Source organism: Ranitomeya variabilis, chromosome 4 (genome assembly GCF_051348905.1).
Source record: "Ranitomeya variabilis isolate aRanVar5 chromosome 4, aRanVar5.hap1, whole genome shotgun sequence".
NCBI classification, from domain to species: domain Eukaryota; kingdom Metazoa; phylum Chordata; class Amphibia; order Anura; family Dendrobatidae; genus Ranitomeya; species Ranitomeya variabilis.
The window spans coordinates 751,961,858-751,975,165 of NC_135235.1; the positions used below are offsets into that span (position 1 = coordinate 751,961,858).

Here is a 13,308-nt window from a genome sequence, read left to right on the forward strand (position 1 = left end):
TGTGACAATAATAGGTGACACGGAGGCCTCTGCCAGTACTGCCACGTAACTCATTATTCTCCAGCACAACAAACTCGCTGCCAATGCCGGAGTGAAAGCGACAAATGATATTCTATCGTGTGTGCAACTGCAGAGTGATTCACATGTTTGGCTCAATTTCATCGATGAGACGTAGGAAGGGTTCTGCAGGAGGTCCGAGAAGGGGCGAATCACACTGGTATAACCTGGGCATGCAACTGGTATAGGTCGTCTTCTATATATGGACTGTACTGGTATAACCTGGGCATCTCTATATATATCTACCGTATATAGTTATATATGTACAGCTGCTATAACCTGGGCATCTCATGTGTATAATATATTTTATTCTATAATATAGAACAGCCTCCTCGCTTTGCTTCCAGTGACTTATTTTCCTATTGTTTTTTTCAGGGTTATTTTTGTGGGTTTTGCTTTGGTGCCGGATGATGACCTGTCGTGTAGATGTATAATTCTGGTTGTCAATGTTTGTGAGGAGGCTAAGAAGTGAGAAGATCTGGATCTCAGAAAAGCTGTGGTCATTGTGAAGACAGACTTCTCGTAACCAGGGTGTAAAGACCCCTACGTAGCAGATGTCCTGACAGAGCTAAGGAAGTGGTATCAGAATTGTGGTAGACGTTTTCAGGTGGGCAACTCAAGACAGTGTTGGATTTCGTGAGAATATGAGGTGTTTTGTCCTTAGTGCTGGAAGGACGTTCTCATCTTTTACACTCTGCTGAGTTCATCTTCTGTTCTTTATCCCCCTTGAGGACTCCCCCGTAGAGATGTCACTGTCAGAGGTTGAAGGTCCATGTCTGACATTCGGTCGCCTCTCGCTGTTGGCTCCATGTTTAAATTCATTTTCCGCTTTCCCTGCTTTTTTTTGTCCAGAACTACGAATACTAAATACCTCCTGTTTTCTTAAAGCAGATAATTTTTTAAGAATTGTCCCATCAACTTAGAGTTATGCACCTCTTCGATAGGGGCCAAGGATTTCTTGAGGGCCAAAAGTTTTGTGGGTTTTTATAATTGCTTTTGAGTTTGTATGATGTTTGAGAAACAACTTGGTCCCGGGAAGCATTGGATCCTGGTGGCCAAGTTGTACAGTCCCTCCGTAGCAGCCCTGCGGTCATGATGTCTTGGAAGAGCTGATGATGACATCTGTGGACCTTTGGTTTTATGATATCCTCCCTCTAGGCTCAGTCAGTCTTTTCGAGCCTAAATAATAATGATGGGGTGGTGTGTTCTCGTTATTTTTCAGTCTGACATTGCAGGCCATGATCACAATCTTTCTCCCACAGAAGACTCTGGATATTTTGAAGGACTTTTTTTATGTGTACCGTAATTGTACTTTTTATTGATCTTCTCTTTAGACAACATTGAGCTGTTCTATAGGTAACGTTGGTGGGAGGTCGGTGAGTTGGGACCTCTCTGTCCCCCCACTTTGATTTCCAAGAAGGCAACTTTTTTTTTGTTGGACAGCATCTCAAAGTCTGATACAAAGTTTTTTCCAGAAGCTCTAAAGTCCATGGAGTCACTGAGGAGTGAGGGTCAAGAAGAAAAGTCTGATAGTTTCTTCTGAAGAGCCCTTGACCTTGGTATAGTCCCACTGTTAGTGTGCTGCCACCATCAGCGGCCCATTGACTCTCGGACTACACAAATCTCTTTCCTCCAAGATGTCAGTGAGCTTTGGATTCACTACCAAGCTTCTTTTCCTTCGCCTTTCTCGAATCTGTGGAATTTCTATCTCCTACCAATGTGGCCAAGAATGGATTTTCTTTCTAATAATCCAGTCTCTTTTCATGTTTCCAGCCGGCGTGGGATATTGCAGTGTAGAAACATCTGGCCAACGTCAGGACCTCCTGTGGCGTGAGATTTGAACGTCTGCTTCAAGAAATGGCCAAGATAATGCTCTGCAAAACGATACAATACCGGGCCACGACGCTACATCCATGCCAACATCTCATCGCTGATTTTTAGGAGGTCTGGACTGTCTCCAGCTCCCCATCATCTAGTAGCCCAGGAGACCTCATTAGATGTTTGCAACTCTCCTAATCGCCCTTTTATCCACCTCTTTCCTCCGAGACACATGGGTCTAATCTGGGGTTTGGCAGCTCGTCTGCCGCGTCTGGCAGAGGTCAGAAGGATTGGAGATGTTTGTCGTGTTAGTTTCTTCTTGCCCGTGTCGGAATGAGAATGGTTTATTGGAGGAACCTTCAGACCTGATTGAGGGACCTGAAGGCGATCCAATATTTGAAGATGAGGAGTGTTGGGAGGCACCACATTATGTGAGGTGCTGACCTGGAGCAACCGTTGAGTCCTGCATCTCCAAACATAAAGACTGAGACATGGAGCCAATCCTGAGGGTCCGGAAACCTCTTCTGCTACGTTCTGCTGTATCTTGAGCTGCTTCTTTAGCAGCAATTGTAATTCTGGAGATAAAGTTGTTGCTGTCATGACAGTGACTGCCGGGGAAATTTAGAAGATACATAAATTCATTGAAGCCCTTAGGTGAAACGTTGCGGTATTATATTGTCAGGCTTTACTTGCAGCTTACTGACATTGACATGAAGCTTTATATATGTGGTTTTCTCCTCGAGTTGGGGCAGCGGTGATTCTCATATTTCCCCATTTTTATTTTTTTTTTCCAAATCCTTTTTTCATTGAGATTCCGTCAACCGTCAGCCTTTACAAGCGGGAAATTCTTTGATCCAGACTTAAAAGGTGCCGTGAATGAAAGGCTTCCCCCGGGCACCCATCGTCTGGCGCGTCCCTTTCTCCCGTCGTTTTGTTTCTTTCCTGCGATTTCACCGATTGCTGTCACCGAATCACAGTAGATCTATCTATTAATGAGCGATATCAAAAGATTCCAGCCTGACCGAGAAACGCGCGTCGAGGATGAGCGTTGTCATGGAGACATACAATGTATCTGCCTAGATACAGAATACTCTCATTTACTGTTTACACTCGCCAGGTTCTCTTCCCTGGTTCCTCAGGAGCTGGAGACAGATCCCAAATGATCGCTGCCTTCAAAGGGGTTATTGGACGACTTTCCACCACTCCTGACTGACCCATACCATCTCCATTATGTGAAGCTGCATCCCCCCCCTGCTCTTTCTTCCATAGCATTCCTCACTGAACAATGTTACAATATTAACACCTTTAATTTATTTTTTTTTTTAAAGTGGTACACACCCAAATATTAGAGACTTAAGTCTAATTTGTATCTGAATCTTCCTGTAACGTCCATCTCCTTGAGATATTATTTTTTTTGTTTTTTTCCTTCCCTTTTGATCGTCCCCGTCAGGTCATTCTCTGACCATAATGTTGCAGAGAGGACGTTCACACTTTTTTTTTTTTTTTTTTCTTTTGCTACATTTTGTTACTTTGTTTATGATTTATTCTTTATTGCTTCCTTGTGTAAATTGATTTCAGCCTCCTGATTCCTGCCCCGAATTTACTTAACCCTCTCCTATCTGGTCCAGCATTTAACGGGAAACTCCGGATTTGGAAAATAATGCTGGTTGCCCATTAGTAAAAACCTCCTTGGCTGATCTGACCCATAAATAGTTAATTTTTGCTTCCGTCCGCAACACTTTCATGTAACGCTGACGTCGTAAGCGAGTGACAATTAAAAAGTAACGCGATAAATCCGGGCAGTGACACAGGTCTAGATACTGTCCACCGGTAGGGCGGAGGTTGACCAGCAGCACAGAGTATTTCAGGAGAGGATGGCGCCGAATTGCAAGTCCCCCAGCAGCACAGAGGATGTTTTGCCCCTCGGCTCACGGGGTGTGTCATGTGGAGGTGTTGGAATTGGGGCTATGTCAGGAATGTGCTCCCATCACACACAATCCTGCATTGTATTCTGTGGAGAATGAGGCCATTGTGCCGGATTCCTGCTCCGCTGGGCGGACGGGAGCGAAGTCCAGGCGACTACAGGCCTCCCCAAAGAAGAAGCTGGCGCTTAAGGAGTTAAATGATCAGACGGAAATGTCTATAATGTACAGATAATTACTGAGGAAACCGAGTATCTATCATAACTGTATCCATCTATGCATCACTCATCGTATATCATCTCACTTTATCTATTCTCCATCTCCCTCTGTTTATCTCTAGATCTGTAGCTCTTTCTATATATTTCTGCAATGACATCAATGACCCCTAGAGGTGTTAAATGGAATAGCAGGACGGCCTCTCCATTTATTGCTGTAACAAGGAAATTTGGGGGAAATATACAGCGTGTGCAACCCTCGGAGGTTGGGTTAGGAGGTGAACTGTGCAGCCCTCGGAGGTTGGGTTAGGAGGTGACTTGTGCTGCCCTGGGAGGTTGGGTTAGGAGGTGAACTGTGTAGCCCTCGGAGGTTGGGTTAGGAGGTGAACTGTGCAGCCCTCGGAGGTTGGGTTAGGAGGTGAACGGTGTAGCCCTCGGAGGTCGGGTTAGGAGGTGAACTGTGCAGCCCTCGGAGGTTGGGTTAGGAGGTGAACTGTGCAGCCCTCGGAGGTTGGGTTAGGAGGTGACTTGTGCTGCCCTGGGAGGTTGGGTTAGGAGGTGAACTGTGCAGCCCTCGGAGGTTGGGTTAGGAGGTGAACTGTGCAGCCCTCGGAGGTTGGGTTAGGAGGTGAACTGTGCAGCCCTCGGAGGTTGGGTTAGGAGGTGAACTGTGCAGCCCTCGGAGGTCGGGGTAGGAGTTGAACTGTGCAGCCCTCGGAGGTTGGGTTAGGAGGTGAACTGTGCAGCCCTCGGAGGTTGGGTTAGGAGGTGAACTGTGCAGCCCTCGGAAGTCGGGGTAGGAGGTGAACTGTACAACCCTCGGAGGTTGGGTTAGGAGGTGAACGGTGTAGCCCTCGGAGGTTGGGTTAGGAGGTGAACTGTGCAGCCCTCGGAGGTTGGGTTAGGAAGTGAACTGTGCAGCCCTCGGAGGTTGGGTTAGGAGGTGAACTGTGCAGCCCTCAGAGGTCGGGGTAGGAGGTGAACTGTGCAGCCCTCGGAGGTTGGGTTAGGAGCTGAACTGTGCAGCCCTCGGAAGTCGGGTTAGGAGCTGAACTGTGCAACCCTCGGAGGTTGGGTTAGGAGGTGAACTGTGTAGCCCTCGGAGGTTGGGTTAGGAGGTGAACTGTGCAGCCCTCGGAGGTTGGGTTAGGAAGTGAACTGTGCAGCCCTCGGAGGTTGGGTTAGGAGGTGAACTGTGCAGCCCTCGGAGGTCGGGGTAGGAGGTGAACTGTGCAGCCCTCGGAGGTCGGGGTAGGAGGTGAACTGTGCAGCCCTCGGAGGTCGGGTTAGGAGGTGAACTGTGCAGCCCTGGGAGGTTGGGTTAGGAGGTGAACTGTGCAGCCCTCGAAGGTCGGGTTAGGAGGTGAACTGTGTAGCCCTCGGAGGTCGGGTTAGGAGGTGAACTGTGCAGCCCTCGGAGGTTGGGTTAGGAGGTGAACTGTGCAGCCCTCGGAGGTTGGGTTAGGAGGTGACTTGTGCTGCCCTGGGAGGTTGGGTTAGGAGGTGAACTGTGCAGCCCTGGGAGGTCGGGTTAGGAGGTGAACTGTGCAGCCCTCGGAGGTTGGGTTAGGAGGTGAACTGTGCAGCCCTCGGAGGTTGGGTTAGGAGGTGAACTGTGTAGCCCTCGGAGGTTGGGTTAGGAGCTGAACTGTGCAGCCCTGGGAGGTTGGGTTAGGAGGTGAACTGTGCAGCCCTCGGAGGTTGGGTTAGGAGGTGAACTGTGTAGCCCTCGGAGGTCGGGTTAGGAGGTGAACTGTGCAGCCCTCGGAGGTCGGGTTAGGAGGTGAACGGTGTAGCCCTCGGAGGTTGGGTTAGGAGGTGAACTGTGTAGCCCTCGGAGGTTGGGTTAGGAGGTGAACTGTGTAGCCCTCGGAGGTTGGGTTAGGAGGTGAACTGTGCAGCCCTCGGAGGTTGGGTTAGGAGGTGAACGGTGTAGCCCTCGGAGGTCAGGTTAGGAGGTGAACTGTGCAGCCTTCGGAGGTCGGGTTAGGAGGTGAACTGTGCAGCCCTCGGAGGTTGGGTTAGGAGGTGAACTGTGCAGCCCTCGGAGGTTGGGTTAGGAGGTGAACTGTGCAGCCCTCGGAGGTCGGGTTAGGAGGTGAACTGTGCAGCCCTCGGAGGTCGGGTTAGGAGGTGAACTGTGCAGCCCTGGGAGGTTGGGTTAGGAGGTGAACTGTGCAGCCCTCGGAGGTCGGGTTAGGAGCTGAACTGTGCAGCCCTTGGAGGTTGGATATTATTTTGGTAGATCTGCTTTCTCTTTTTGATTGTCCGCAGGCGATTCATTTTCGATATGTGCGGTATACTGTATAGTCCACTGTGTATCTGGTCTCCAGGCTGCGTCCCGTCATACAGGAAATGTTTGTTTATTGCATAGAAAAACCACAGAAGCAATAAAAAGATAATCTTATCTCGCTGAACAGCGTGATCGGAAAACTCTGCAGCCGAACCGCCATCATACCCGGATAGTCAGAGGTCATAGATGACGCCGAGTCTTAAAGAGGAAGTACACAAAACAAATAATAGACTGGAACATACCCTGAACCAACGGCTATTACTGGCTAACAATGCCTGAAAATCAGTGCTTATTATACATCATTAACTGGGAAAACTGATATTTTAAATATAAATATATATATATATATATATATATATATATATATATATATATATATATATATATATATATATTTATATGGAATTGCTAAATTTATTTATTTTTTTTCTCACAGAAACCAGGAATGATGAACCCACAGAGAATAGAAGATACAAGCCAAGGCTCTCTACCCCTGGGGTGGCAGTGTTATATGTCCCCACAGGGTCGTAGGTACTATGTCAATACGAACACCAATGGTGAGTATGAGCAATGTCTACTATTAAGTGTGCTACTGTAATACTGCCCCCTATGTACAAGAATATAACTGCTATAAAACTGCTCCTATGTACAAGAAGATTACTACTATAATGCTGCCCCCTATGTACAAGAATATAACTACTATAATACTGCCCCTATGTACAAGAATATAACTACTATAATACTGCCCCCTATGTACAAGAATATAACAACTATAATACTGCCCCTATGTACAAGAATATAACTACTATAATACTGCCCCTATGTACAAGAATATAACTACTATAATACTGCCACCTATGTACAAGAATATAACTACTATAATACTGCTCCTATATACAAGAATATAACTACTATAATACTGCCCCTATATACAAGAATATAACTACTATAATACTGCTCCTATGTACAAGAATATAACTACTATAATACTGCCCCTATGTACAAGTATATAACTACTATAATACTGCTCCTATGTACAAGAATATAACTACTATAATACTGCCCCCTATGTACAAGAATATAACTACTATAATACTGCCCCTATATACAAGAATATTACTGCTATAATACTGCTCCTATATACAAGAATATAACTACTATAATACTGCCCCTATGTACAAGAATATAACTACTATAATATTGCTCCTATGTACAAGAATATAACTACTATAATACTGCCCTTATATACAGGAATATAACTACTATAATACTGCCCCTATATACAGGAATATAACTACTATAATACTGCTCCTATGTACAAGAATATAACTACTATAATACTGCCCCTATGTACAAGAATATAACTACTATAATACTGCTCCTATATACAAGAATATAACTACTATAATACTGCCCCTATGTACAAGAATATAACTACTATAATACTGCCCCTATGTACAAGAATATAACTACTATAATACTGCTCCTATATACAAGAATATAACTACTATAATACTGCCCCTATGTACAAGAATATAACTACTATAATACTGCTCCTATATACAAGAATATAACTACTATAATACTGCCCCTATGTACAAGAATATAACTACTATAATACTGCTCCTATATACAAGAATATAACTACTATAATACTGCCCCTATGTACAAGAATATAACTACTATAATACTGCTCCTATATACAAGAATATAACTACTATAATACTGCTCCTATGTACAAGAATATAACTACTATAATACTGCCCCTATGTACAGGAATATAACTACTATAATACTGCTCCTATGTACAAGAATATAACTACTATAATACTGCTCCTATGTACAAGAATATAACTACTATAATACTGCTCTTACAGTAACCACTTTAATAAGTTCACGTTGAAGGTTCTGTTACTCGCACGAATGATTTTGATGATTCTAGTCTAAGTTTATGAAAATCAGCGACAATATTAAATAATCAGCAGAACTTGAACATCTTGATCCTTTGTGTAAGTGGCGCATGATTAATCCTGGCGTGAATGGCGGCTTTTATTATCTCCAGAAGAAATGTGCTGTGGGGACAGAAATGCAACATCTGCAAGGTTCGAGTGTTGTCAATGGATCGGGGCAGGGAGGGGCAGAGACTCCGTTTTCTCAAGTGGCTCCAGCTGTGAAGTTACAAGGCCAAGAGGCTCTGCGGAAACACGAGGCTGAGACTTTTAGACAGAGTGAGGAGGAAATCATATGTAGTTGATTTTTTTCCCATAACACATTACCATGGGGCCACTTTGCCTACTTTTATATCTGCAGGGGTTTATTTACCTTGAACTATTTAAATTTAGACAGAGCATCTCCTAAATAGAGATTAAGATCCGCCCCCGAGGATCGGTGAATGACTATAAGTGGAGTAAACGCACCTTTCGGTCATGTAATGGGTCCTAAACCAGCCCATTATGAGACAAGCAGAGAGTGACCAATGGTTTTTACTGGTTAGAGGCCGGGATGTTGCAATTAGTTGTAAAGGATTGGATGAGGAAATAATTGTTACCGACATTCTAAATGTTGGCGCTCTCGAACTTCACCCAAGCTTTAATACCTTGAGGTGTGATACTGTACCTCACTCCCTTTTTTTTCCCCTTATTTTGAATGCTGCTCTGGATGTGACTGGAGTATGAACATATCCCCCCGAACTGTTCTTTACTCCCCTGTGTACATAAATATATCCTCGGTGACCTCGGAGTGACAGTTTATGGCTTGGCGCCATTTATGATGGTCACATGGCGGCACTGTTTACACTGGAATGTTTGCAAGCTGTCGGCTGTGTCATCTGATGGGGTCACTTCCAGTTAACTCTCAGGTCACTGTCCTTCCCTTAGGTACTTCATCAGATCCATGCTGTCTAACAAAGTAAAAGTTTCTAAAGAGCCCTTAAATTGAGGAGCCGTAGCTTAATATGCCCCATATTTACTGGAATTGTTAAAGCAGGGGCGGAGCATCATAGTGCTACCAAATAAGGAGAGGCAGGTCCGCCCCTGAGGACCTGAGATTGGAGAAAAGAAGGGCTAACACACGCCTTCCTGTGTTGGGATGGGCAAAGAGTTATGGGGACCTGAACTAATCTCATGAAAAAGAGGAGGGAGAACGTTATAATTGTTGGAGCTTCATCAAATATTATTTTTTTAGGGAGAAATTAAAGGGCATCTCTGAAAATTATAATCATGATGTTTCCTAAAAGGTAGATGAACTGAGATCAGTGAAGTGTGTGTGGTTGGGTTAGTTGAGGAATGAGCCTTTAATTCTGCTTTTTGATGACCAAATAATGTCCGTGAAAGTTATAAAAACAGAGGTCCGTCCTAAAAGGAAATATCCACCATAAAGGGCCTCTCCAGGTAGGATCATGGATGAACCAGTTCAGTGGAGACCTAGACTCTGCAGTGGCCATTTACTAAAAAGTTACTGTGTTTGGTCTTATTGTATGAAAAACTGAGGTTTCCCGAAAACCCAGAAAGAGGTAGAGTCTGTAATGACGGAGGATCTGTGCAGAAACCGAAGAACATCTGCTACCGCCCGACACTCCGCGTTCTCCATGTAACCGTCACTTTACATATTCCTGGTGGACGCAAGCCAAGTCTAATCCAATGTAAGCACAGGAATCCCGCAACAAGCAGAAGTGGACCCAAAATGTGTTTCCTGTTACATCTCACATTGTACTGACTCCCTGTAATTTCTGCCATGTGGGCGGAGGGCGAGGCAGCAGATAATGACTTAACCCGTCATTGTAGGAGAGAATGTCGGCGGAGAAAGCCTGTATATCTGTGGATTACATGGAAACAAGACTACAACTAATATAATTCTGCCCCACATGGATATAACTATAATACTGCCCCTATGTGCAAGAATATAACTACTATAATACTGCCCCTATGTACAGGAATATAACTACTATAATACTGCTCCTATGTACAGGAATATAACTACTATAATACTGCTCCTATGTACAAGAATATAACTACTATAATACTGCCCCTATGTACAAGAATATATCTACAATAATACTGCCCCTATGTACAAGAATATAACTACTATAATACTGCCCCTTTGTACAAGAATATAACTACTATAATACTGCCCCTATGTACAAGAATATAACTACTATAATACTGCCCCTATGTACAAGAATATAACTACTATAATACTGCTCCTATGTACAAGAATATAACTACTATAATACTGCCCCTTTGTACAAGAATATAACTACTATAATACTGCCCCTATGTACAAGAATATAACTACTATAATACTGCTCGCTATGTGCAAGAATTTAACTACTATAATACTGCCCCTATGTACAAGAATATAACTACTATAATACTGCCCCTATGTACAAGAATATAACTACTATAATACTGCCCCTATGTACAAGAATATAACTACTATAATACTGCCCTCTATGTACAAGAATATACCTACTATAATACTGCCCCTATGTGCAAAAATATAACTACTATAATAATGCCCCCTATGTTGAAGAATAGAACTACTATGTTCACCCTCTCCTCTTTGCCTCTTCGCCCCTGGCGATTCCCTCACCTCTGCGCCCCTGGCGATTCCCTCACCTCTGCGCCCCTGGCGATTCCCTCACCTCTGCGCCCCTGGCGATTCCCTCACCTCTTCGCCCCTGGCGATTCCCTCACCTCGTCGCCCCTGGCGATTCCCTCACCTCTTCTCCCCTGGCGATTCCCTCACCTCTTCTCCCCTGGCGATTCCCTCACCTCTTCTCCCCTGGCGATTCCCTCACCTCTTCTCCCCTGGCGATTCCCTCACCTCTTCTCCCCTGGCGATTCCCTCACCTCTTCTCCCCTGGCGATTCCCTCACCTCTTCTCCCCTGGCGATTCCCTCACCTCTTCTCCCCTGGCGATTCCCTCACCTCTTCGCCCCTGGCGATTCCCTCACCTCTTCGCCCCTGGCGATTCCCTCACCTCTTCGCCCCTGGCGATTCCCTCACCTCTTCGCCCCTCGCGATTCCCTCACCTCTGCGCCCCTGGCGATTCCCTCACCTCTGCGCCCCTGGCGATTCCCTCACCTCTTCTCCCCTGGCGATTCCCTCACCTCGTCGCCCCTGGTGATTCCCTCACCTCTGCGCCCTTGGCGATTCCCTCACCTCTTTGCCCCTGGCGATTCCCTCACCTCTTCGCCCCTGGCGATTCCCTCACCTCTTCTCCCCTGGCGATTCCCTCACCTCTTCGCCCCTGGCGATTCCCTCACCTCTTCGCCCCTGGCGATTCCCTCACCTCTTCGCCCCTGGCGATTCCCTCACCTCTTCGCCCCTGGCGATTCCCTCACCTCTTCGCCCCTGGCGATTCCCTCACCTCTTCGCCCCCGGTGATTCCCTCACCTCTTCGCCCCTGGCGATTCCCTCACCTCTTCTATGAGGCATTGTATAGACTTTTTCTCATCTCTGTGGAGTGGACACTGAGGACTTTGTGTGGGTGGTAATGTCTTCACTGCGGGAAGATCTTTGCCAGTGTCTCCTCTCTGGGGTTGATGTCGTGCAGCTGTTCTCGGGCGTCACCCCTTTTTCTTGGATAAATGAAATGCAGATGTCTTCCTCTATCACAGAATATCAGACAATTGGAGGGAGGGTGTACTTACTTTACTCTGCGACCTCGATGACCTAGGAGACCATTTGGAATCTCATGTGCCCCGGACTCTTCCATTGGTCGCATTGTCACTTTCTGAAATTTTCTCTGGTAATTCGGGGCCTAATGGGTCACACGAGTTTGTGGTGGTGAAAACAGAGAAAATGCAAGCTCCCGAAATACTGCCCTGGTCAATAATCCTATATATGCAGTAAATATAAAAAGTTTACAATAAAAGTAAAATTCGAGGTTTGTGTCATGTTAAAAAAATCACTTCATAACTTTTTACCCTTTTAATGTCTCCCTTAATTTGTACAAATTCAATGAGAAATAAGCTGAAACATGGGTCAGAAAAGGAAATTAAATAAGAAAATAATGTGGTTTCATAAATATGCACACCCTTTAAAGTAGACCTGGGCAAAGTACCACCTGTGGACCGGGACCGACAAAGACTGGAACCAGTGGTGCCACCGCACTACGCGCCACTCTCCACCTGGCGTCTCAATTTCATCCTGGGGATGAGCATCATGATGGAACAGGGAACCGTCAGCTCCCTGTTCCACCATTGAGCCTGAGCTTCTGGGAGCGCAGCCGGCACGATGACGTCGCCATATCACTCCTACTGTGCCTCAGTGCATAGTACAGACTAAGGCAGCCTGGGAAAGGAGTTAGGGGAATTGAATTGAAAAACTGGGGTGCTGTGGGGACATCATATTGTGTGAAGGGACTGTGGGGCATCAAACTGTGGGAACATCATACTGTATGAGCGAGCTGAGGGGACTTAGTGTGAGGAGACTGTGGGTATGTCATATTGCGTGTGGGGACTTCATACTGTGTGAGGGGACTGTAGAGAAATAATGTATTAGGGGACTATGGTGACATCATACTGTTCGAGGGGACTGTGGGGATATCATACTGTATGGGGGCACTGTAGGGACATCATACTGATGGGAGGGGACTTTGGGAACATCATACCATCTGAGGGCACTGTGGTGACATCATTCCATATGGGGGACTGTGGGATCATACTGTGTGAGGGGACTATGGGGACATCATACTGTATGAGGGGACAATGGGGACATAATGTGTGAGGAGACTGGGAATGTCTTACTGTGTGAGGGGACGATGGGGACATAATGTGTGAGGAGACTGGGAATGTCTTACTGTGTGAGGGGAATGTAGGGATATAATGTATGCAGGGAATGTGGGCACATCATACTGTGTGAGGGGATTGTGGGGACATTATATATTGTGCGGGGACTGAGGGGACATTATACTGTGTGAGGGGACTGGGAGGACGTTATACTGTATGAGGAGACTGTGGCGACATCATACTGTATGAGTGGACTTTGGGGACATCATA

At 45.7% G+C, this 13,308-nt stretch overlaps 1 protein-coding gene across 5 annotated transcripts in view; it reads left to right on the top strand.

Moving 5' to 3' along the window:
- Positions 1-13,308, top strand: part of GAS7 (growth arrest specific 7) — a 134,344-nt gene that overhangs the window by 53,549 nt on the left and 67,487 nt on the right. For 4 of the 5 annotated variants that reach the window (XM_077254738.1, XM_077254739.1, XM_077254740.1 and 1 more), the window contains exon 2: positions 6,742-6,862. The exons of the other annotated variant lie outside the window; for it this stretch is intronic. In XM_077254738.1, coding sequence (XP_077110853.1) covers positions 6,742-6,862 — 121 coding nt within the window. The remainder of the gene's footprint in view (positions 1-6,741; positions 6,863-13,308) is intronic. 5 annotated transcript variants of the gene reach the window in all.